Genomic DNA, 23,930 nt, shown 5'->3' with positions numbered 1-23,930 from the left:
TTCAACGCTGCATTTTCCCTGAGTAGCTCAGATTCCCAGGAATTTACCCAGAAGTGACTTCTAACTCCCAGCGGTTCTCTCCTCAACACATCAGCTTCCAGAGAAACATGCCAGCATTTTCTCTGATGTGCTTTTTGTAAAGACAGCAAGAGGCAGCTACAGTTCATGATCACAGTGAGTGGGCAAAGTTGGGGGGAGAGAAGAAAGATCAGAGAAGCACTATGTGGTAAAGCTATGCAAGTGGGACTTGCCGATCGGAAGGTCGGCAGTTCGAATCCACACAACGGGGTGAGCTCCCGTTGCTTTGTCCCAGCTTCTGTCGACCCAGCAGTTTAAAAGCATACCAGTGCAAGTAAATAAATAGGTACTGCTGTGGTGGAAAGATAAACGGCGTTTCCGTGCACTCTGGCACTTGTCATGGTCCTACGTGCACCAGTAGCAGTTTAGTCATGCTGGCCACATGACCCGGAAAGCTGTCTGTGGACAGATGCCGGTTCTCTCGGCCTGAAGCGAGATGAGCACCACACCCCATAGTTGCCTTTGACTGGACTTAACTGTCCAGGGGTCCTTTACCTTTACCTTACCTGGTAGAGATGAACACAGGTTCATCCAGCAGACTCTCTGAAAAAAAATTCAGGCCCTATAGCTGGGATCTGCCTCTGCATTAACCAACATACTCTACTGCCAAGACAGAAAAACCAACCACTTTGCATTGCAGAGCCAACGTTCTCTCCAGCATGCCAGCCAATTGCACCAGCAGAGACTGTTCAGTCAGAACTGTACAGTGTGTTACACAGAGCTACACTTTGTCCAGTTGCTTTATCTTAGAAAAGCAGGGCCTTACAGAGTATTATCTTCAGAACGCTTTGAAATCCAGTCAGCTTCTCTCCCCCAGAGCCATTTCCTGGAAGAAAGACCCATCTTCAAGCTGTGTCCACAGTAACTTCCTCCAGCAAATCAAAATCTGAGAGCCGCCAACGCTCCATGAACTGTCAGCTATTGTTTAGGATGAGCTAGTTCCAACTGAAATAATGGAAGTTATTGCATGCCTTCGGTGCACATCTAGAGCAGAAGCTGCAGGGACTGTGTAGATTAAGGATGTGAAACCTCAAGCCTGCGGGCCAAACACGGCCCACCAGGCCTCCCCATTTGCTATGCAAGGCAATTCTGGGCAAACCATGCCCACCTATCATACCTGACTGTCTGAAAGCATTTTTCCAAGCAGTGCTGAAAGAGCAGTAGGGGGCTATTTGCAGAAGGAATTTCAAGTAGCCCCATACTGCATCGTTAAGCCCAGTGTTGAAGCTTCAACACACAGCATCCCCTGTCAAATTTGGACCAGCACGCCTTGGAAGAAAAATCCTGGGTTCAGGATCATTCCCCATCCCTGATCCACATATTCAAACTAATTTTGCCAAAGCAGAACCCTAACAAATCAGCAAAGGTTAGACAATTGCAAACTGCAAAAACACAGCTCCTTAGAGCAAAGTCACAGGAACATGGAAGGCTACTTTATGATGTGTCACTACTCTGGTCTCTCTAGTTTAGCATTCGTAACATTACTGGTAGCATCAACCTAGTACTCTTCAGCTGTTCTTGATTACAACTCCAATCCTGGTCAGGGGAGATAGGAGTTGAGCTCCAAATCACCTGGAACATACAAGGTTAAGCGAGATCACGCTTAACTGTGGCTCCCTTTCTCCCAGTCACACCGGGGGGGGGGGGGACAAAAGCAGGAAAAATCCAAAAACATGCACTAGCATGAAATACTGGCTTGCCACAATGTGTGAATGAGGGTGATCAATCAGTGTATTACCCCCATTCCACAGATAAGGCAGACCAAGGCTAAGAAATAGCGGCTTGCCTAAAACCACCTAGCAAATCTGGGGCAGAGGCTTCACAATTCAGCCACTGTGCCACACTACTGCAGATGGGACACTGCAAATGAAGGGTCTGTAAAAGCACACTTCAGCATTAAAAATGTCTGCTTAGTATTGGATTTCAATTCAGTTGTCAGAATAGCTTTATATAACAACCTATGCTGGTTCCACCTTTCTGGCAAATCAAATTGATATGAATTTAATCACAAGCCTTTTATATTTGGGGAGAGGAGAAACAGGGTTAAAACTGCTGCAGCCCCATCATTCCATGGGGTTTCCTCATCTTAGTGGATTCTTTTTTCTTTAACGTCAACAGTGGCTGATTCACAGGAAGTATTATGTCCCACCAAGGAGGAGGATGCTAAGCAAGCTCAATAGAAAGCCAGGGCAATCTTGGCATATATCCACCACCCCCACTTATCTTCCACCCACATAGTCTTTTTGTTTTGGTAACCTGTCAATAACCTGTCAACTTGCCCTCTTCTCCAGGAAGAGCTACAAGCTGCCTGGACCTAGACTGGAGACCAAGACACCCTTTCTGAGAACAAGTTGCTTTTATGAACTTGCCCAGGCTCAATTCCTTTGAATCACCATATTTTTCGCTTGACTACAGTGCCTGGTTGTTTTGTCAAATAGTGAACACCACTGCTATCATTGCCTTAATGGAGGGGATGGGAACTGATGGCCCTCCGGGTGCTGTTAGATTCCTATCAGTCCCCACAGCCAGCATGCTCAGTGGTCAGGGAGTCCAACCACATCTGGATGGCTACAGGTTCCTTAGCCTTGCTTTAATGGCTGTGGATGATTCCCTACATATGAAGCACATCTGGAGGGACTGGATCCAAGCCAAGTGCTTGGCAGATTGTGTGAGAGAAAGAAAGCTTGATAGTATTTTAAATTTAGAGAAGGACAGGGAGAGTTGCAAGTCGACTGAAAGTGAAGCGTCTCTCTCACTCTGAGAAGATCTCCTGCATTGTAAGAGAGCCCGTGTGCTCTGCTTATGCATTTGTAAGTAACACAAACACTGATGAGAGGGCACCATAAGTCTCCAGTATTCCTTTTCCAAAGGAAACGTAAGGCTGCAGTTTAATCTAGTTTATTCCTGACGTTTCCCTAACTGTTGATTTCTACATTATATCTGAGCTTTCACATGACGTAAAAGCCACTTCCAGAACAATAATGGATCATAGTGCAGGTTTAGTGCTCATTTCTGTATTATCTGCAAACTGCTTTTTTTCTGGAAGCAAATAACATTCCCGTAACACTGAGCAGGGTCTAGAACTCATTACACAGCCTACCCTTCCGCAGAGATGGAAGGAGAGAAAAAGACATGTTTCTTCCACCGTTGAGTCTGCAAAGGCAGCAGAACTGCTTTGAGTGATAGTCGGGAGGCGGGGCGGGGGCTTCCTTCAGGCAGATCACAATGACAACTGTATTGATCATTTAGCAACTCACATCTGTTATACCTTTTGCAAATAAATCACTCATATCTGTGCTGATCTAAACACCACTATTGATACAATATGATTACTAAGCATTACCGCATTATCTTCTACTTGCTGCTATTGTTGGGATGGATTTAAGGCACTGTGATTCTCCAGCAGTTTGACTCCACCCCAAGAGGCACATGCCATTGTCTCTTGAGACAGATGGAGGTCAACATGGTGGCAGAAGGAAGTTATTCATTGAAGGGTCTGTAGGCAGCGGTTAGAACAACAAGGTGTTGTGGGTCTGTGTGTGCACAGAGGGGAGACCTCCTAGGAATCCTATGTATGCTCCCTTTGAAGAGAGGGAGGTGCTATGGTCTAAACCGATCAGAAGGTTAGCGATTTGAATCCCCGCGATGGGGTGAGCTTGGTCCCTGCTCCTGCCAACCCAGCAGTTCAAAAGCATGCTGAAAAGTGCAAGTTAATAAATAGGTACCGCTCCGGCAGGAAGGTAAACAGCATTTCCGTGCACTGCTCTGGTTTCGGTGTTCATTGCGCCAGAAGCGGCTTAGTCATGCTGGCCACATGACCTGGAAAAACTGTCTGCAGAGCGGACAAACGCCAGCTCCATCGGCCTGTAAAGCGAGATGAGCACCGCAACCCCAGAGTCATCTGTGACTGGACTTAACTGTCAGTGATCCTTTACCTTTCCCATTTTTAGCAGTATTATTATAACTTACTGTCTTAGGGCATATGTGATGGGCCCTGGATTAGGTGGGTTTAAAATAAGATTTGTCAAATGATAGCTAAATAAGACCTCCATTTCAGAGACAGAATACCACTGGATATCAGCTGCTGAGGAGCAACAAAGATGGAGGGAGCTCCTTATTGCCCTCATGCCCTGCTTAAGGGCTTGTTAGAAGCCCTTGGCTAAACCTAGAAGCTAAACCTAGATGGACCCTTGGTCTGATGCAGCAAAGCTCCACTTATGCTCCTAACCAAGTCCCTTTCTGTAGCACAGAAAACAGACGTGGCAGAACAGGCTGGGAGGGAGGAACTTACGCATGATGCTAATGAAACAGATGGCTTACTAGATGTAGGATTATAAAGTGAACACACTGTCCCTGCTGTGAAGGGCTGCCACCCACCTCCAAACCCCACAGGCTCGAACAGAAACCAAAGGTGGAAATGAAGGCCAGATCAATGCACGTGGGCAGGGCAGAAGACACACATCAAGCCATGGTACATATAAAAGAATGCACAGTTCACTCTGGGATTACCATGTCAGTGTGTCTTTCTTCATATGTCTGATGACAGCCAGAAGGGTGGATTTAAACACCATCTCCTAAGCTATGTCCGATGGGAGGAATGTAAATTGCGCACTTATGCTACACTGCAATCAAGGGATAATGCCAACACATTCTTTGCATACTGCAAACAAAACAGAGGCTAAAAAGAGATTAAATAATAGTAATAATTCTTAGGCCAAGATCATTGAAATGTGTACCATTTGCCAGAACAGAAACCTCTTCACCAAAAGGAAAGAGGCAAGAGTAACTAACTGCCTTTAGGAGACAAGCTGAAACCAGCATTTAACAATCTACGGAAGTTTGTGCCAACTGCTGCAGCAGTTTCTAGTGGAACTTGTGATACTGATTTCCGCAGAATTATCTCTTTCCCCAAACCCAAAGCAAAATTTTCCATGCCTACTCTTTACCACTGTGCAATTTGTTTGTGTGTGAAAATCAGGCCAGTGCTAAAACAACAGGCAGTCAACTGACACCAGCGAACCAAAATTAAGTATGCACAAATTCTCCTCATATTGGGCATACAAGGTTGCAATATGTAAAGTTCTTGACAGAATAGTTCCTCTGACCTGGGTGCTTTAGCATGCACCAATGGGTGAGAAAAGACGCACCCGTATCTTTAAGGCTTCCAGATACAGAATGGCAAGGTTTTGCTCAAGTGAGGAGCAAACAAAAGTTTGAGTGTGGTGATAGAAACCACCCACTAAATCACCACCACATCTGCCCACCCGGCAAAAATGCCTTAGCATGTTTCCACACCAGCAGTGGCCTCAGATATCCAGCAGGTCATGTTCACTATAAGAGTTTTCTTCAAAAAGAGGAAATGGGGATTTTTAAAAGTACAGGCTGGCATTTTGATGATGGTGACAACATGATGTGGGCAGCGTGATAAAACTGGATGCATGAGCAGCCGTTAGATGCACTAGAATTCTTGTAAGCCCTCCTTGAGAGTTTATGTTTGCCCGGAAAGGTGGGGTATGCATCTATTTTTAAAATACATAAAATGAAAAGTAAGTGTGCTTATGACCCACCCATTTCAATGGAACTGCACTTTCTCACAATCCATTTTTAAAATGTATACTTTTTTTCCTTTTTCTTTTTTGCGCTTACACAGCATTAACAATAGACTGGGGAAAATACACCAGATTCCTAGTCTCAAGTGTTGAAGGCATGAGGCCCTCTACAGAGGCAAGAAAGTAATTAAAAACCCAGCACCAAATTGTGGGGAGCCCAAACATCATAGGGCTTTGAGCCCTACAGCCAGGGAGGAAGGACTGAAACTGCAATGTCTGTCACCATCACCACCTGGCCTCTAATTTTGAATTAGTACTTTAAACCAATGGAGCCATTTAGGGTGGGGTGGGCACTGCCCTCTGCAATTATTCCTCAGGAACATCTATATTTATAACCAACTCACTGGCTGCATCACAAAGTGACCGCCATTATAAACTATTAAATCTAAGCTATTATAAGCATGTGAAAGACATAACACCCTGCGTTTAAAATGAAACAGTGGGAGATTTACTATTGGATCCATGTTAAAACATTGCTATGGCTATTACGAAGTATAAAAACGTATGGCCTCAAAAATACTATCTTGCCATTTAATTTGATCATGACTACATCCGAGTGTGCTGAGAATCTTGCTCCACTGTCACAGATGTCTCCCTCTTCACCCAATATCTGAAACTTGAACCCCTGACTCTCAAAGCAAAGGTTGCATTTCTAAGATGTACATTTCCCCAAATTGACAGAAGCTGCAATGTTTAATGGTGCGGAGTACATGCAGATGGGAAGACAGCTTAAGCAGGTGGGTGGGAGAAAAACCAAAGCAAAGCCCTTTGTAGAATTCAATAGCCCCCACCTGTACCGATGGAACACAGTATCTCCACTGTTAAACTCAAGAGCTGCTTAAACACACGAAACAGCATGGCAAGAATAATGCTTTTAACTTGGATAAAAAACAAGTTTTGGGAAAGAAGAATCTTAACTTCAAAAGGTATTATTAAAAAACAATAAGAAAGTATTATCCAGAATTTATGATTTGATATTAGAATAGGACCTAAAAGATGAAGAAATAAAAGAAGTAATGGTCAAATGGGCCCAAGACACTGGCCATACAATACAGATAGATCAGTGGGAAAGGCTCTTGAGGTCGGATATTAGGTTTACCGCCTGTTATACCATTAAAGAAAACGTAATGAAAATGTTTTATAGGTGGTACATGACGCCTTCCAAACTCACCAAGATATATAAGTTAAAATCCAATTTATGTTGGAAATGTAATAACCTGGAGGGGACTATGCTTCATGTATGGTGGGGCTGCGAAAAAGTCAAAAGATTCTGGGGATGTATTCATGAAGAGTTAAAAAAGATGTTTAAAACCTCTATAGAAAAGAAGCCAGAGGCGTACTTTATTGGGTATTGTAGGAAAGGATATCCCACAGGATAAGAAAATACTATTTTTATATGCCACAGCCGCAGTCAGACTATAACTTGCAAAAAACTGGAAAGGAGATAGTATCCCCACAAAGGAAGACTGGATATGTAAATTGTGTGAATTTATAGAAATGGTGAAGTTAACAGCAGCCATAAGACATCAGACAAATCAGAAACTAAAATTGGAATGGCAATGTTTTGAGGATTATATTAAAAAAACACTGCTCTAAGGATAACATGTTGATATGCATAGATTAAGTATGTAAAGTAGAAATAAATAAAATTAATATACTAGGAATATCAGGGATAAGATATATAAGATGCAATGTCAATAAGATGTTAAAGAATAAAGAATGTCGAGTAGTGGGGGAGGGAAGTCACATGGGTGTAATATCTCTTCTTATTATTTAGTATTTTTGTTTGATTAGCGTATATTTTTGTATAACATAGCATAAGAACTAATATTTCCCCCCCTCTCGATTCCAAAATAATAAAGAATAACGCTGCACCCGAGAACTGTCAGCAATAGCCCCCCTCAAGGAGCCTGTTCACTGCAGTGCAATGGCATTTGACAGCAATTAAGCAGGCGACAGCGACACAGTCAGCATCTTGATCAGCCAACACTGCAGCTTCAAACCATCCAGCCTACTGCACTGATGACAAGCTTGGGCTTATCTTTCTTCAGCCCCACTGTCCTGCACAGAGCACAAATCAAAATTGCTCCCTGGAAATATTTCTAGCAGACTAGGGAGAATCTTTCATTCCACTCTATTTCCCCCTCACTGCCTGAGGTCTTTGCACTGAACCTCCAAAAGTCCAAACACACAGAAGATTAGGATCAAAAGGCTCATTCTCTCCCCCCCCCCCCAACACCTTATTGACTTTAGAGAAAGACGAGTCAGAAGGAGCAAAGTCCCTCCACGTTAAGCATTTAAAAGCATTAGATGAAATTCCAGCAGCCTGGCAGACAACCAACAATGCAAGCTGGGTACCTTGGCAACAAGACACGCAGAAATATGCTTTCTAATGTTTGGGGGTTTTGTTTTTTTCAGAGAAAGACAGCTAGCAGTCTCACCAGTGTGTAATTTCCAGAGTAAGTGGTGCTGCAAGCGGTTCAAGTGTTGGTTCTTTATTACTGAAGGAAGGAGCTCTTAAGTGTACACACTTTGAGGCACATTCAAAGTACATTTCTTCCCTTCAAAGACCCTTTTATGAGTTCCAGGTCTAATTTGTTTAATGTTTGACATCGTTTTTATACTGCTTTTATGTGTGTTATTGAGGATCTGCGTTATTGTATTTCAATGTGTTTCTTCTTCTTCTTCTTCTTCTTCTTCTTCTTCTTCTTCTTCTTCTTCTTCTTCTTCTTCTTCTTCTTCTTCTCTACCCTGTCAACTGAGTTATAAGGCAGCATATAATGCTCCCCGCCCTACCCCCCTTTTACTCCTGCGCTTCCTCCAAGGACAAGTTGAGGAGCTGGTGCTTGCAACACTGAATACGGCAGTACATATAGTCTTCCCCCTAGCCCTTTTATTAAGTTGAAAACAGGCAAGCTGTTTCCTCCAGATGTTTCGGACGCCAGCTCTCATCAGCCCCAGCCAGCGTGCCAGTGGTTAGGAAAGTCTGAGTTGTAGTCCAACAACATCAGGAAGAGGCAAAGGTTAGCCATCCTTCAAACAACCCTGTGTGAGCACAGCATCCTGAGATATGGAGAGCCCAAAATCAGCTTTTTGACCCTGCCCCTCTCCCTGTGATCTAAGGCTAAGTACACATTAGTGGCTTAAAACACACCACGGTTGTTTCCCCCCAGAGTGTTTCAAGTTGCTTTTTTACATTGCTGTACACAATAAAGATGGGTAGGGGTGGCCTTCACCTGATGTACATTACCCAATTTGTTTCCCCACAATGAACTCCAACTTGCTGAAGCTGTCATCGGTGCCTGCACAATGGCTGCCGTGATAAGGTGCGTGCCTCAGCTTACGCTTCCAAATTGGATAGGGGCTGCTTTGAAAGAAAGTGCATCAGACAGGAGCAGAAACTACAGGATACTTAAGGCTTGTGGCTATGGCTAACATAATGTGTACCTGGCTTCAAACAACAGCGGTGGGAGCACACTGGAGCCAGAGTAAATGGTAATGTGTACGCAGCTTCAGTTGACCATTCTGTCCATAGTAGCTATGGTTGTGAGGCGGGGAGAAAAAGCACTGTATAGATGCTCAAAAGCTATTCTTACTTCATACACCCCAGAGCTAAGCCCTATTTCCAAGGACTTAAATGTCACAGAGGCTCTAGTTTTGTATTCAGAGTTATTTACATCAGCCCAAGGCACTCACTGTGCCAAACTTCAAAGACTCAAGAGTCCACACTACTAATAATATTTCAGGCTTTAATCATGCAAAGGGAGAAGGGGAAGAGTGGAAGAGAGAACTAGGAGGCCAGGGAACATAAAGGCAGGGGAGATACACAATGGTGTGCTGAGGAGGCTTGTTCAGACAATTCTGTTTTTCAGGTCATGGAGACACAAGCAAAACATGCAGACTGGATGCATTTCCTTTCTGCAGCAATGTTTTATAGAAACGGTGCCTTTCGGGCAACTAGGGGTGCTTCTGAATGAAGTGTTCACTGAACAGTCACCCTGTTTTTATGCAGGGAGGTTTTATGCAATGTTGGCTATTATAGTGAGCGTCCCTCATGATTTGTTTGTGGGGAGGTTATATGGTGGTGTGTCAAAGTCAGTGCTATCCCACGCTTTCCAGGGAATTTTCTCGCCACGTGCCTTATTGCAGGAAGTTAGATCTTTTGGGGAAGCCGATTTGTTGTGCAAGACCTTCCTATCAACTGTAATTGCACAACCCTAATTAGCTGGTATGTTGACTGAATCTCAACTAAAAATTGTGACAGTCTGGAAACCCCCCGAGAAAACTTACCCCAGGCTTTTAATACAAAAACTGCAGAAGTAAAAGTGACATCCTAAGTACGCTATCTATAAAGAAAGCTGGAAGGAACCCAGTCAGTCTTCCTTTTGGTAAACAGATTTCAAGACTGGTCTGCAAATTGTGTGTCCATGAGTGTATGAATATACTATAAAATGCCTAACACCTGCCTCCTCGTGTTTGTTGAAGCTTAGCCATGTGATTTAGCCTTGTAAATAAATTCACATCTGGTATCCCACAGAAGAAAAGCACCTTAGGGTACTGTCACACCACTTCTTAAAACTATAATTTCCTAAGGCTGCTTTATATTAAAGTACTCAGTCAGGGGGCTTCTTCAGAAGCATTTGCAACACGTACCATATTTTTCGCCCTATAGGACGCATCTTTTCCCCTCCAAAAATGAAGGGGAAATGTGTGTGCATCCTATGGGGCGAATGCAGGCTTTCGCTGAAGCCTGGAGAGCGAGAGGGGTCAGTGCGCACCGACCCCTCTCGCTCTCCAGGCTTCAGGAAGCTATCCGCTAGCCGTGGGAGACGCAGCAAAGTCGCGCAGCTCTCCCACGGCTAGCGGATAGCAGCCTGTTCTGGGGGCTGGGGTTGGGGGAAGCTTGGGCTTCCCCCGCCCCAGCCCTGCACCTGGGGGGGAAAAATAATTTCCCCCCCTTTATTTCCCCCCCAAAAAACTAGCTGCATCCTATGGGCCGGTGCGTCCTATAGGGCGAAAAATACGGTAGTTGGCCCCCTAGTATAATAGCTGCAGACAACAAAATACAGTATTTGCAAAGCAGAGCATTGGTGGTTCAGATTTAAAAACCACATGCTATGGAGGAGAGTTGCAAAATCCAGAATCTTATCAGCTATAGGGAAAGACAGATTTCCAGGGCTTTGTCAGGACTAAAACAAGGATATAAACCATCTGCAATTGGATCTCTGGCTGTTTTAATTGTAACCTAAAAGCAGCCAGAAGGCCGCAAATATTTTGAATGGCCAGAGGAAGGGGAGAGAGGACAGGACTCCTGCACTTTTAAGAGTTCTATAGAAGAGGGAATTTCAGCAGGTGTAGAAGCTACAACGTGCTTAAATTTCCTCTACTACACACAAAGGGATAGGAACACTGTCCTCTCAAATCTGGCTACCCTGCCCAAATTGGATTGCAGAAGTGGGATTTAACACTCCATCCCAGAACACTGATTTTCTCCAGTCTAAATTCCCCAGCCACCCTCATCCCCCACAAGTTGCAATCTGCTCCCCAGCAGAAAACATGCAAATACCTGTCTATTTTCTTCTGTGGCATAAACATGATTGGGGAAACTTTGCTAAAGAGGAAAATGAAGAAAGGGAAAGCAGCCATACAAATAAAAAATGGTTCCTAAGGCTTTTTGAGGAACGCTTAACCCAGTGCTTCTTGATAAAACTGCTTGGGAAAACTTTTTTCCTCCGGGGTGTCATTCCTTGGACTTCTCACTCTTGTGAAGTGTATAGCGACATCTTCATCCCAAGCCTGCTCAGATAATACCAGGTGTCTAGAGTACTTCTATGCTTTCCCACCATGCAGCATATTTATAATTAAATTAAGTAGGCTTGAGTCACCAATCAAATGACAGCTCGTTATTTGGCCACAATCAAGAACATGCTTGTGTAAATAGTCACCTGTTGAATGATTGATTTACTGGGGTGAAGAGGAATTGTATACCACTTTTACTGCCCTAAGCTGGCATCCAAGGCAGCTTAATAAAGCCTCCTAACGACACCAGTATAATAAAAAAGAAATAAATCAAGCAGCAGGTGAATTCCAAAAGCATGCCAGAAGACAGAGAGACCAAGAAAAGCAGCAGTGACTCAGCAGTTGGCTGACCAACCCTAGCCCAAAAGAAAAACCAGAAGTAAAAGTTCAACAAGAACAATTTAATTCAGCAAAAGCCCCAGTAAACAAGATAGGCCTCACCTGGTTCTTAAACAAAGATGGCAAGGAGATCTCCTCTTGGAGGAAGTTCTACAAGTAAGGGGACAGTGACAAAAGTCTTTCCTCTAGTAGGTTAGTGACAGAACTACATGTCCCTTTATGACAGTCATAACCTTGAAAGATTATACAATGATCTTCTCATTGTACAATCGTAATAAACAAGCACCGTAACAAGCAATGGCATGCAAGTCTCCATGATCAGCTAGATCTACTATTTTCTGTGCCTATGCTTGGAAAATGATTTGGTGTGCTCCAATATCTTCTCCCCTATCATGCTGATAGGGTGATGGAGGCAGGGACACTGCTGCAGAAACAGTAATAGGTCTTAGGCCCTATGCAATTCTCCTGGACCAGTCTCCTGGACTGGTTCTCTCTAAAGTAAGGGGCATCCCAAGTAGGTTCACTGGTGATGATCTCAGCTGCTGGGCAGGTTCAGAAATGAGCAGGCATCTATTATAGTGGCTCAAGACTTTATTACACTGATCCCCAGTACTGAAGAAGTCAGATTGTGGGCCTGTGTGAATGTCTCTAGGGCCACATGTGCACACGCCCTCCTTTAAGAGCAGGCAGGCACAACCTGTCCTGCCACTCCATAGAATTCATTGCATTAACACGCAAGGCCAAGGCTTTCCAGTTGGTATCTCTTTACAGCAGCAGGAGATTCCCAAATCCATCTGTCAGATACAGCGGTGTCTTTTTTCCGGGGGGGACGGGACATTCTGACTCTGTCTTATTGCTATGTTTCCTGGAATGAACCAAGTTAAGTAGGACTTCTTATCTGGCAGTTTCCCAACACAAGCACCATATAGTTCAGCACTCTTTGTCATCGCTGAATAGAATGCTGTGTTCTGAAAGGTCATGCCTGCTGCCTGATCATGTCAATAAACTAATTAGTATATGAAATGAAGAACTAGAACTGCCAGGCATTCAAGAATTGGCTGAAAATGAAAGCATTGCATTTGAGAAATTCATTAGCAGGGTTGTGCACAATTACATCAAGGAAGCAAAAGAAGATGTAAGTCTAGCTAACTTTAATGCAAACTTTTGAGTTAGATCTAATGAAATATTCATAATCATGTGACCTTCTCTTTTTTACTACAATCCTATACTGCCTGGGAGCAAACCGTCTTCTAAGGGGTTTATTTATGCTTTGTCTCTGGAATGCAACAGATTGGGTTTTGATTTTTAAATAAAATCAAGGCTGCATACACATTACCACTTACTCTGGCTCCAGTGATCCCCTCACCCCCAAAATATAAGTTTTTGCTTGGAAGAATGCCAAGATAAGCCCATCACAGTCTTAAGCTCCCCTTAATACTTGTAGTATGAGTATTAATAACATTGCCTTGCCTTATAGCATCATAAAGATTACTAAGATACCATGAAGTGGTCAGAGCACAAAGGAAAAGTGATATATGCATCATTCCTACTATTATGATGTGAAAGCTGAGGGTATAATTGCTTAGGCAGCCAAAACCACCCACACAAAAGAGAGAAAGGCATCAGCCAGCTTGGAGGAACCTCAAGATTTGCATAAGTACAAATTTGCAGGTGAGGAATGAAGTGAATGGAAACCTAAATACCACCACCCCATACTGCAACATTTTGTTGCAGATCTCACTTATACTTCTGATAACTGATTACCCGGGCAGAGCATTACATTTCTAGATGCCTGTGGATTTATTTATTTTCTGAAGTACCTGCTACTTGCACAAAAAATGGTACCTTATCGTGAAAAGGGAAGAGCCACAGCTCAGTGGTAGAACATCTACTTTGCACGTACAGAAGACCCCGGGTTCATTCCCTGACTTTTCCAAGAAGGGCTGGGATAGACTTCCTGTCTGAAACCCTGGAGAGCTGCTGCAATACTGAGCAATAAGCACTTTTGGTAATACTGTACTGAGCAATACTGGTCCGACTCTGTGTAAGGCAGTTTCCTATGTTTGTATGAAATATTTTGATTACAGGTCCAGGATTTTAACAAAGCCTTCACAGTAACATTTTAGCAGCTAGCTTCAGAGTTTTGCTGCAACAACAAAGAGTTAAGTGCATCAGTTCTGTGAGACATGCATATGTCACCACAGCACAATTCAAGTGTCCCTTAATGATAGCATCTTTTTTTCTGGTTCACAAAAGGTATTTCACATTTACTTGGATCAGTACAGTGGGGGTAGGAAGCCTGCAGCAGTGAGAAAGTCCTTGCCTGGAATTAAATCTTCTTTCCAGAAGCATTCTACTGTCCCCGTTCAGCAGATGGCATTCTCATATTCACAACACCTTTTCCTTACATGTTCCAGGGCTGACCTCTGTTCCGTTACAAGCGAGTCACACACCACCAACCCCTCAAACACTTTTAGTAAAATCATCTCCTTTGAGAGGGTGCCAAATTTGGATATGGATGAGGAAGTATCTAAGGGGAAGGGCTGTTGTTCAGTGGCAGAGCACATGCACAGCATGCAAACAGCCCCGGACACCAATCCCCAACACTTCTAAGTAGGGCGTGGAAGCACCTCCATCTGAAACACTGGGTAACAGCTGCCAGCTGTAGATACCATTGAGATGGATGGGCCAACAGCCTTTGGGCTCAGTTAAGAAATATGTCAGATCTCTTAAAAGAATTCTGCATGGCTCTAAGACTCTGCTGCTTGCTTGCCACGATCCTCAAGTATCTTATTTTTCCTTTTAATAATTTCAATGGGGGGGGGGGGTGACAAGAAATTTTCTGCTCCGGGTACCACCTGACCTTGCTACGCCACTGGTCACAGTGCAAGAACCTTTTAGCACCGAGTACATCAGGGATGAAGAATCTGTGGCCTCCACATATTGCTGGACAACAACATCTGTCATCCCTTGACCGTCGCCATGCTGGGAGTTGGGAGTCCAACAACAATCGGAAGGAGCCAGGTTCTCCATCCCTGGTGTACATTAAAAATATGTTTTGTTATAACTTTGAATAATAATAAAAAACCCCAGCATATCTAAGCAGTGTAGGACTTGGAAGACCTACTATTAGATATAGGAAAAAGGAAAGCCTCTTTTTCCTGCGTTATAGTCGTCTCCCACACGGTGGATGTTGCAAGCCTTTTCTTCTTTCTGTTTCTAAAAGCACATGGTTCTTTTCCTCAAGCAACCTAAAGAGTCTTTCCTTCTGCCTCTGTGCTCTCCCTTCCTACCTTTCTGGTTAATGTGCCACTTCTTCACCATCACCACTCACCCTTTCTCTTCCTGCAGACTGCAGTTTCTGACCCATTCTGTAACTCCATACTCAGCAGCATGGAAAGATTTGTAAAGAATGAATACACACACAAACACACACACACACACACAAACACAGGCAGAGCATTTCCAATAGCGAATGAATGGGAATCTCCAGAAGCTGCGGGATATGCATTCATGTCAAGCATTGTATGGGCCCAGAAAGCTACAGCCACTGTCGTTCTGCTCTCCTGTGAACAGCAGGGAGCTTTCTGGATATCACGCACATGTCAGATGTTGCAAACAGCTGACCATTCCCAAGAAAAGCAGGCAAAATGCAGCTGTGGCAGTGGAAGGCTCTGTTCATTTTTATCTACTAGGATGCAGAACAAAAGAAAAACTTCACAGTCCATTAAGTGTTCTGTAGCAAGCTAAAGGTAAGTGATCAGAGCTTCGCACAACTCAGACATTCTTTGGGAATTGAGGAAGGTGCTATTCCAAGTTAGACCACTGACCCATCTAGCTCAGATTTCTTTACGACGACTGCCAGCAGCTTTCCTGAGTTTTAGATGGGGGAACAACCCCAGACCTACCTGGAGCTGCCAGGGATTGAACCTAGAAGCTTCTGAATGCAAAGCAGATGCTCTACCACTGAGCCATGGCTGTTCCCCAATCCCCAACATGCATAGATGCAACTGCTTCTGCCCACCTCCAAAGTAATCTTAGATGTAATCCCTGAAAACCAGTTATCCAAACTACTTACTGTTCCATTAAAAAAAATGTATTGCCAATGTAACAGAAAGGAGGGGATGTCAGCTCATATTAGCAATAATTCATAATACGGTAATAATGATAATAAAATAATAATAGTAATAATAATTTATTATTTATACCCCAGCCACTCTGGGCAGCTCCCACCAGATTATTATTCATAATAATAATAAAGCGATAAAACATCAACCATTAAAAACATCCCTAAACAGGGCTGACTTCAGATGTCTTCTAAAAGTCAGATCGTTGTTTATTTCCTTGACATCTGATGGGAAGGCGTTCCACAGGGCGGGTGTTGCTACCGAGAAGGCCCTCTGCCTGGTCCCCTGTAGCCTCACTTCTCACAGTGAGGGAATTGCCAGAAGGCCCTTGGAGCTGGACCTCAGGGTCCGGGACTGAACGATTGGGGGGGGGGGGAGTGAAGATGCTCCTTCAGGTATCTTAAAACACACACAGGTCATTTTCTCCCTGTGTTTCAAGTTTCATTTTCACATCGCTGTACACACCAGGGAGGTGTGGGGATGTCTTCACCCAACAAACATTACCCAATTTGTTTCCCTGCACTTGTAACACCCCCTCCAAACTCCTATTCAATGAAGCTGTTCTCTGCACGTGTGCAGGGGCTGCCTTGAATGTACACAGCTCACCTTCCATTTTCAAATCAGGTGGAAGGTGGTTTGAGGAGAAATGCATCAAAACAGAAATATTCCATTAAAAACCATAAGAATTATGGCTAACATCTTGTGTGGTCAGCTTCAAACACAAGCGGTGGAGCAAACTGAAGGCAGAGTAAACCATAAAGTATACACATCATAAATCTCTTTTGCAACCATAAGGTTGCAAAAAATATTATCTATTTTCCTTGTCCATCTGTTAGTCCCACATCACAGGAACAGGATTTTTCCAAAGCAAAGTTAATACAAAGAACAATTTCTGACCAAAACTAAACACCACAGTACAAGCAGCATCCTATGCCTCAGAAAGGTATTCTTAGCATTATATCATGCATATCTGTAACATAAATCTCACAGTCCCCTAGATCAGGGGTGGGCAGAGTTAAGGGCTGAAGAAGTATATAAAGGGAAGAGCTGTCAGTCAGCTGTAGAGAACATGCTTTGCATACAGTAAGTCCCTGTTTCAACCCCTGGTGTCACTAAGTAAGTCTCTGCTTTTTAAATAGTGCTCCAAGATTTACCTGCTAAAACCAGGTGCAAAAGATATACCTTAGGGAGATCTACAGTACACATTTAAAGTACATACAGTGCACATTTGCAGCACATCCCCCCCCCCACAAAGAATATTGGAAACTATAGTCGCCCCATCACAAAGCTACAGTTCTCAACAGCTTTCAACACCCTTTACTAAAGTTCCCAGAATTCCTTGAGGGAAGTCATGCTATTTAAATGTGCATTGCATGTGCACATTTGGATCTGCCCCATTAGAATTAAAAAGGCCCCTCAGAGCACATTCTCAGCTAAAGCATTTGTTTTCTGTTCCAGAAGTGAACTCTGTTCACAGTCCTTTCACACACAAAGTCCACCCCTAGTTAGCTTTCTTCACTTCAGCAGTCCAATTTGGATGGGAAAAACATTTTTGTTGTTGCTGCTATAGTCAAGCAACAACGGATCTACTGCAAGTCACAGAGATCTACCGGTAGATCCGAAATCTACCTTCTACGCACTCTCACCGATTTCAATATATACTTCTGCAGGGCTATTTCTTAACAGTGCACGTGTGCATGCATGCATATTAAGGCTCCGTAGATATCCCTCTGATGAAATGCATGCAACTGAAATCTCTCCCTTCCAAAAGCAATTAATTTACCGGGTTCCAGAGAGGCAGGCACCGATCCACGCTTCTCCTACAGCCGATGCAAATACGCGCCGCCTCTCGACGGGACTTTCAACTCTAGCGCTTCAAAGCTTCTCTTGAACCTCCCGCAGAATCGCACAGGAAATTCCTTCACGTACTACACTCTTATACCTGGGCTAATGGCACTTTGGTCCACGACTGTTCTATCTAGTCCCCCAAATCGACAGGCGCCCCCCCGGATCCGTACAGCCCGGCTTCCCCTCGTACCAAAAGCAACCTGCCTTATCTTAAAAACCGCACAACTCTCGCTGCCCGTTAACATCGCCACCAAATCATATTGACATTCCACTTGCAAAATTCATCGTTACATCTAGGAGCGCGCGGCGCGCGCACGCACATACCCGCTCTTCCCCCCCGCCCCATCTTAACAGATCCTCTTCCCACTCAATTATGAAGCAAGATCTAAGCAGGCAAACAGATCCCCCCAAACCCGATGCCCCCCCGCATGCAACCTTTGCTCTAGAGACATCTCCTTCTGCTACAATACAACCGTTGGGACCCCTTAAAAACACACCAGGCCTCCCCCTAGTAACCTCGGCAAGACTTCCCCATTTGCAGCACCCGACGGATCAGAGAAATGATCTCGTCCTCCTCGGACCAGAAGGATCCAGCCGCAGAGTCCTCTCCGGGTCTCCAAACTCACCCGATGCGGAACAGGAGGGGACCCGCCAGAGCCATGGGCATTCGGGGAAAGCGCTGCCTGGCCGCGCACCGGTGGAAAGCGCCGCTCAGGGCCCTGCAAGAAGAAGCGGCGAAGGTTGCAAGCAGCGCTCGGATCCGCAGCAGCCAGCTTAGCCAAGCCATGCTCTGCGGAGGGAGCGCGGCAAGCATCGGACCCGCCCCCCGCCCCTGCCTTTAAAACAGCCCTCCCACCTCCAGCGCCAAGCACGCAGCCGGGCCCGCCCCCTCGGAGCGCCGTCTGGCCCGGAGCCGGAGCCGCTTCCTGCGCGGCTTGGGATGCAGTGCCCCCTGAGGGATCTGGCCGTAAATGCCAGCGGCGGTATCCTAGCGGAACGCGCAAGAAACTGGTAAACGAAGAAGCCCAAGACATCGGGCTTTCAGAACAAAACAAAACATTTTTTCACAGTTTCTTTATAAATGTGTTGAGATAATAGTATTAGTCTGTGCTTTTTTTCTTAAAAAATGCTTAGGGGTACTCTCATTTTGACTCAAGAAAATCACCATTTTTTAGTTCAAATAAAGAAAAATAAAGATAGTAAATGGACAAAAGTACAGAGATTCACAGTATGCATCGTCCCCCCCCCGAAAAAATGCATTGGTATTAGTATTAACAATAATTTTATTAAATTTATATACCAACCTTCAAGAATCACAGTATTAAAACTCAAAAATATGATGACAAATCTGGTTCATTTCCACAACAGCAAAACTGGATTAATTAAACATTTTTCTCTCCCTGTGTCTCTTTATAATCCTGCCCTATTACATCATAAATGTGCAGCCTTGACCTGCTTTTAACCTGTTGTTTTCTCCAGATGTATTGGGCCACTGCTCTTACCAATCACTGCCAGCGTGGCTTAATGGCCAAGGAAGATGAGAGCTGTGGTCCAACAATAACTGGAGGATGTCAGGTTGGAGAATCCCTTCTTCCCCAAGATAACTGCAATATACCCGCAATTAAGAACACAGAACAGCTGTATCATAAAACAATGAAAAGTGCAGCCAAATCAGACAAGGTATTTAAAAACAGCTGATTATCTTTGAAAAGACAAGTTGAACCTACTGCCCCAGCCTCTTTAATGATGGGGCTTTCCTCCCCTGTAAAGAAGTCAGTGGCATTTCCCTGGTGCACAAAGAGCAATGTAATATTTTCGTACAGTTCCTTGACTCCACACAAGTGTGTTTGTTTTAGTTTCGAAAGGCAGTGTGTGCACTGTGGCACCTACTGATTAGAGTCAATAGCATCAAATTTCTCATTTTTGAGCATGTAAAACAGAGTTTACCCAGTAAGTACGATGCATTGATAACTTAGGCTGCAAGTCTAGGCATACTTACCTGAGAGTTAAACCCATTGAATAGAACAAACCTTACTTCTGAGTAAACAGGATTGCACTGTTAGGACACTGCTTTCTGCTGCACCACTTCATAGGCTGAACTGCATTTTTAAAAAGAGATTTCTTGCTGTTTTTGCAAACACCTGTGGGTTTAATCATTGCACTAATTCTGAGTCACAATGCATGTTTGCAGAACAGTAATGTCCTATGAATGGTATTTACGCTAAAGTAAATATACCTAGGTTTTTGAAGTCCTTTCCTTCCCAAGCCTGTTGCATACATAATTGTTATTATTATTAATTTCATTTCCATACATCTTTATATTTTTAAGCATATAATCTCAGTGGTTTTCAGCCTACACTAAAGCATCAAACAAAACAATCCTGAGGAAAACATTACCGAAGAAAGACAAATATAAAGTATACATTTAAAGCAACATAATTAACAGGAAACAAAAATATTATCTTAAAGATTTTTAAATAAAACATTGCAAAGGAGGTCAACGACAGAATGCACATTTAAAGTACCAAAGTCAACAACAACAAAGTTATCATAAGCATTTCAAATGACAACATTACTAAAGGAAGCCAAATATAAAATGCACATTTAAAACAATATGTAGTCTACAGCCACATGTCTACTGTAAGGATGACCATGGACATAGTCAGGGGGTGGGGGGCAGCTGCCCCCCTAAATCAAGTAAATAAAAAAATGCTTAACTAAAATAGAAATTGTAGAAAGATTTTGACATATTTTTCTGAGCACTTGGAGTCAAAAGAAATTAATTTAAAACTACTGTTGTTGAGACATTTAATTCTCAATCTGCTAGACAGAGCCAGACAGAGGATGATGACAGGTGGGTGTCCTGCCCCCCCCCCATAAATCCTGGCTACGCCCATGAGGACAACTACCATAACCAAGGGAAGCCATACTTACTTCCGCCTATCCAAGTGTTGAAGCATATATTTACTTTCTGATGGAAGCCCTTAATGTGCTTGTTGCATAGCAATTAATCAATTTAAGGGCAGGGACTGCTTAGTTGGTAGACTTTATTTTTTTAAAAAAAACCAAACTCACCAAATAGCAGAGTATTGCTTTGGAGAGAAGAGTAACCTTGGGTGACTGTTGTTTTTTACCAATATATTTTTATTTTATCTTTAAGATGCTGTATGCACATTTATTCACTTGGGTATAACCCTAGAGGCGAACTCAGGCTCCAGAGAATTGTTTGTGTATAAATTCAAGCTTGCTTATATATATAAAGGATCACTAAATGCCATGAGCATGTCAAGAATTGAATGGTTTGCTACAATTATCTTGAACTTGATATTTGTACGATTGTGGCATGCTTATCTATCCAATACTATTTTTCATATTATTTCATCATCCTGGAGATCACTGGATTATCTTTTTTTCCTTTTCATTATTTATCTTTATCTATTAGCTCCTCTTACTTAGTCTTTCAGTACCAATAATAATATATATGCTAATGGTACCCAGTTGTTTCTACCTCTTCCCCCCCCTTCCTTTGCTGATCTCTCACCTGTTTTGCATTTACCTCAATCTCCATGCTGCTGGCTCCCGGCTCACTGGCTTAGAGACTGACCCCAGCCTTCCTAACTGAGTGCCCTCCACCTGTTTCTTCTGCAATTCCCATCAGCCCCATTCTGCACAGTCAATAGGTCATGCTGGCTGGAGCTAGTGAGTCTAGTCCTAATCAGGTGGAGAGGGCCAGGTTTGGAAAGGCTTTCTTAGAAGCCGGATCCTTTCAGATTCTTACAAAGTAGGCTGGGCAGAGGAAGGAGACAATATAAGCACATAATGGGGATATCTCACCCTGCCTCATCATAGGATTGACTCTCAGGCACATCTAAAAGCACTTCTTTGTTTGCTTATTGAGGAAAATGTCAAATCAAAAGAACCAGAATTACAGAAATTCTTCCAGGCATATTAAAAAATATCCCCCTCATTCCTTGACTGTTGTACTAGCCTGAGCCACCAGATGGTGCAGCAGTACAGTGGCAATAAAGTTTGTTTCTGTCTCCATGAATGAACAAACAATGCACACACACCATTTTAAAATATTTTTAATGCAACTTAGGCTGTTGGATTTGTTTCTTGTGATGCAGAATCTTCAGTGCCAACTGTGAGCAGAATTTGCGTCTAGGAAGAAAACTCTGGGAACTGAGTTGCTTCCTGGAAACTGTATGCTGACATCATTTGCTCAGAGCTCTCTGCAAAGGCGGGACTCGCCTGTATGCTGGTGTTCGCTGATATCTCAGGGAAGATGCAGAAGGTCGAAATAAATATGCACAGAGCAGGAGGGAGTAGTCAGGCTTAATGAATGGTTTCCCCAATAAATACTTGCAAGCTTTTATGCTTATTCTCAAAAGATGCTTCTTCAAGATCACCTTCATCTGTGGCTCACATCCCATTTTTCAGCTTCATTTGCTTTCGTTCTATTTTGTTGTCACCCTTATAATCTACTCTGTGCTCCCCTCCCCCCGTGGGAAGCCTGTCTGTTTCTATGGCAACACCGATATCATGAAGATGGTGTTAGAGTTTAGTGACAGCCGCACAAGACATCAGACAATTAAGGATCTCTAGTAGGGTTTGGCATTGCTGACACCTAGAACATTGGCCTCTAAAGCTGTGCACAATATATTTAGAGCAGTGCAGTGCCTTAACTAGCGTGGTGCCTTTCTGCATCTCTGTAAATGAGTGAGGGACAATACAGATAGATTTAACATTTGCTTCCTTAAACGTTTCATCACTCAGTTCCTTCTCTCCCCTCACCATTGCATACACATACTCCAGGCCAACTCCATCCCTGCAATGACCCACATTCATCCTGACAGCTGCTCATAATCTTGACAGTGCCAGCTGAGCCCCAGCAATCTCATCTTTCTATTTTCAGGAGGATGGAGAGAATGAATGACACGCCATACATTTAAAGCACACAAGTTCCCTCAAAGAGCCCTGGGAATGGTAGTTTGCTAAAGATGTAGCTCTGTCCAGGGTAAACTACAGTTTGCAGAATTCTTTGTGCTTTAAATGTATGGCCTGCATGCAGCTTCAGTATGGGAATCTGTCGTGCACATCTGTTTGAAGGTGGGGGAGGGGTTGAGAACTGCAGTCTTTTGCCCTGTTACTTGCAAGTTACTTCTGAGTAGATGTATCTGGGATTCCCTTACTGGGTGGTGTTGAGCAAAGTAGACCCATTCATAGCTGTCAACTTTTCCCTTTTTTTAAAGGGAAATCCTATTTGGAAGAAGGGAATTTCCCTTTTAAAAAAGGGAAACGTTGACAGCTATGGACCCATTGCACTTAATAAATAGGTGCATTCATTTCAGTGGGTCTGCTCTGAATAAAATGTAGCTGAATACTCTAAATCAACAACAGAGCTATCATTTTACTGAAAGCTTAGGGCTTCTTCCTCCCTCATTTAACCAAGGTGCCTCCAGGCATGTGCTTAACTTGCAGTATTGGTAATAATCCAATCTTGCCTGAAGGCAGAGAGGACATGGTTGAACTGGCTGTAGTTTGATTTTTGCTTTGGGGCATAGTGGACAAAACATAAAGAATAAAAGATGGAGATACAGAAAGGAAAGTACAGTACAGGTACAGTATGGAAAAAAGGAGATTGAATATATAAAGAGGGGTTGATAATGTTATGGTTCAGAATTTATCTGGTTAAATTCCCCTGGTGTGTGTCACCTGCTGACGTCAGCTTACAGCTGGGCGGAGACAGAAGCTGGGCGGGACAATCCCTGTATTGTTCAGTTCCCCTGTGATCCTGAGGGGAGAAAGACGTACTCTCTGTGTATCTGAGAGAGAGCAATGGCGGCCAAGAGTGACGGACTTTAATGCTGTAATGTTTGAATAAAGAGCTGTAAATAGACACACCTGTCTATGTGTGCTTGCCTGGAAACTAGGCTGCTTTACACGCTGCGCTGCTACAAGCCGTGACTGAGAAGAGACAGCAGGAGTTATTGCGCAGCTTCGGAGGAAGCGTGCCGGACCGCTGTAAATGATTGATTGGGATCGTAAAGCTGTCTGAGGTCGCGGCCCCATCGATCAGGGAAGATCGATATCTCTCCACAGGTTATGGGGTCAGAAAACGCTCGTAAAG

The 23,930-nt window shown here is 43.6% G+C and overlaps 1 protein-coding gene and 1 long non-coding RNA gene across 4 annotated transcripts in view; one reads left to right on the top strand and one right to left on the bottom strand.

Annotated features, from left to right (window-relative positions):
* LOC309375153 (putative hydrolase PNKD) overlaps positions 1-18,649 on the bottom strand; it is a 30,986-nt gene extending 12,337 nt beyond the window's left edge. Inside the window, exon 1 of one of the 2 annotated variants that reach the window (XM_081920692.1) lies at positions 18,427-18,649. In XM_081920692.1, the coding sequence (XP_081776818.1) occupies positions 18,427-18,614 (188 nt within the window). In that variant the 5' untranslated portion in view covers positions 18,615-18,649. Of the gene's footprint in view, positions 1-18,004; positions 18,061-18,426 lie in introns of those variants that run through there. The other variant, XM_081920693.1, reaches the window with a different exon arrangement.
* Positions 13,108-22,190, top strand: LOC309375323. Of its 2 annotated transcripts, XR_014170829.1 has the most exons (3): positions 13,108-13,496; positions 19,280-19,375; positions 21,928-22,190. It is a non-coding gene; the product is annotated as an uncharacterized lncRNA (long non-coding RNA). The 2 variants fall into 2 exon arrangements; XR_014170828.1 differs by lacking the exon at positions 19,280-19,375.
* Positions 22,191-23,930: the final 1,740 nt, after the last annotated feature.

Source organism: Podarcis melisellensis (genome assembly GCF_964234715.1).
Source record: "Podarcis melisellensis genome assembly, chromosome: 1".
NCBI classification, from domain to species: domain Eukaryota; kingdom Metazoa; phylum Chordata; class Lepidosauria; order Squamata; family Lacertidae; genus Podarcis; species Podarcis melisellensis.
The sequence above is the reverse complement of the archived record's forward strand: the minus strand, read 5'-3'. Positions and strand labels throughout refer to the sequence as shown.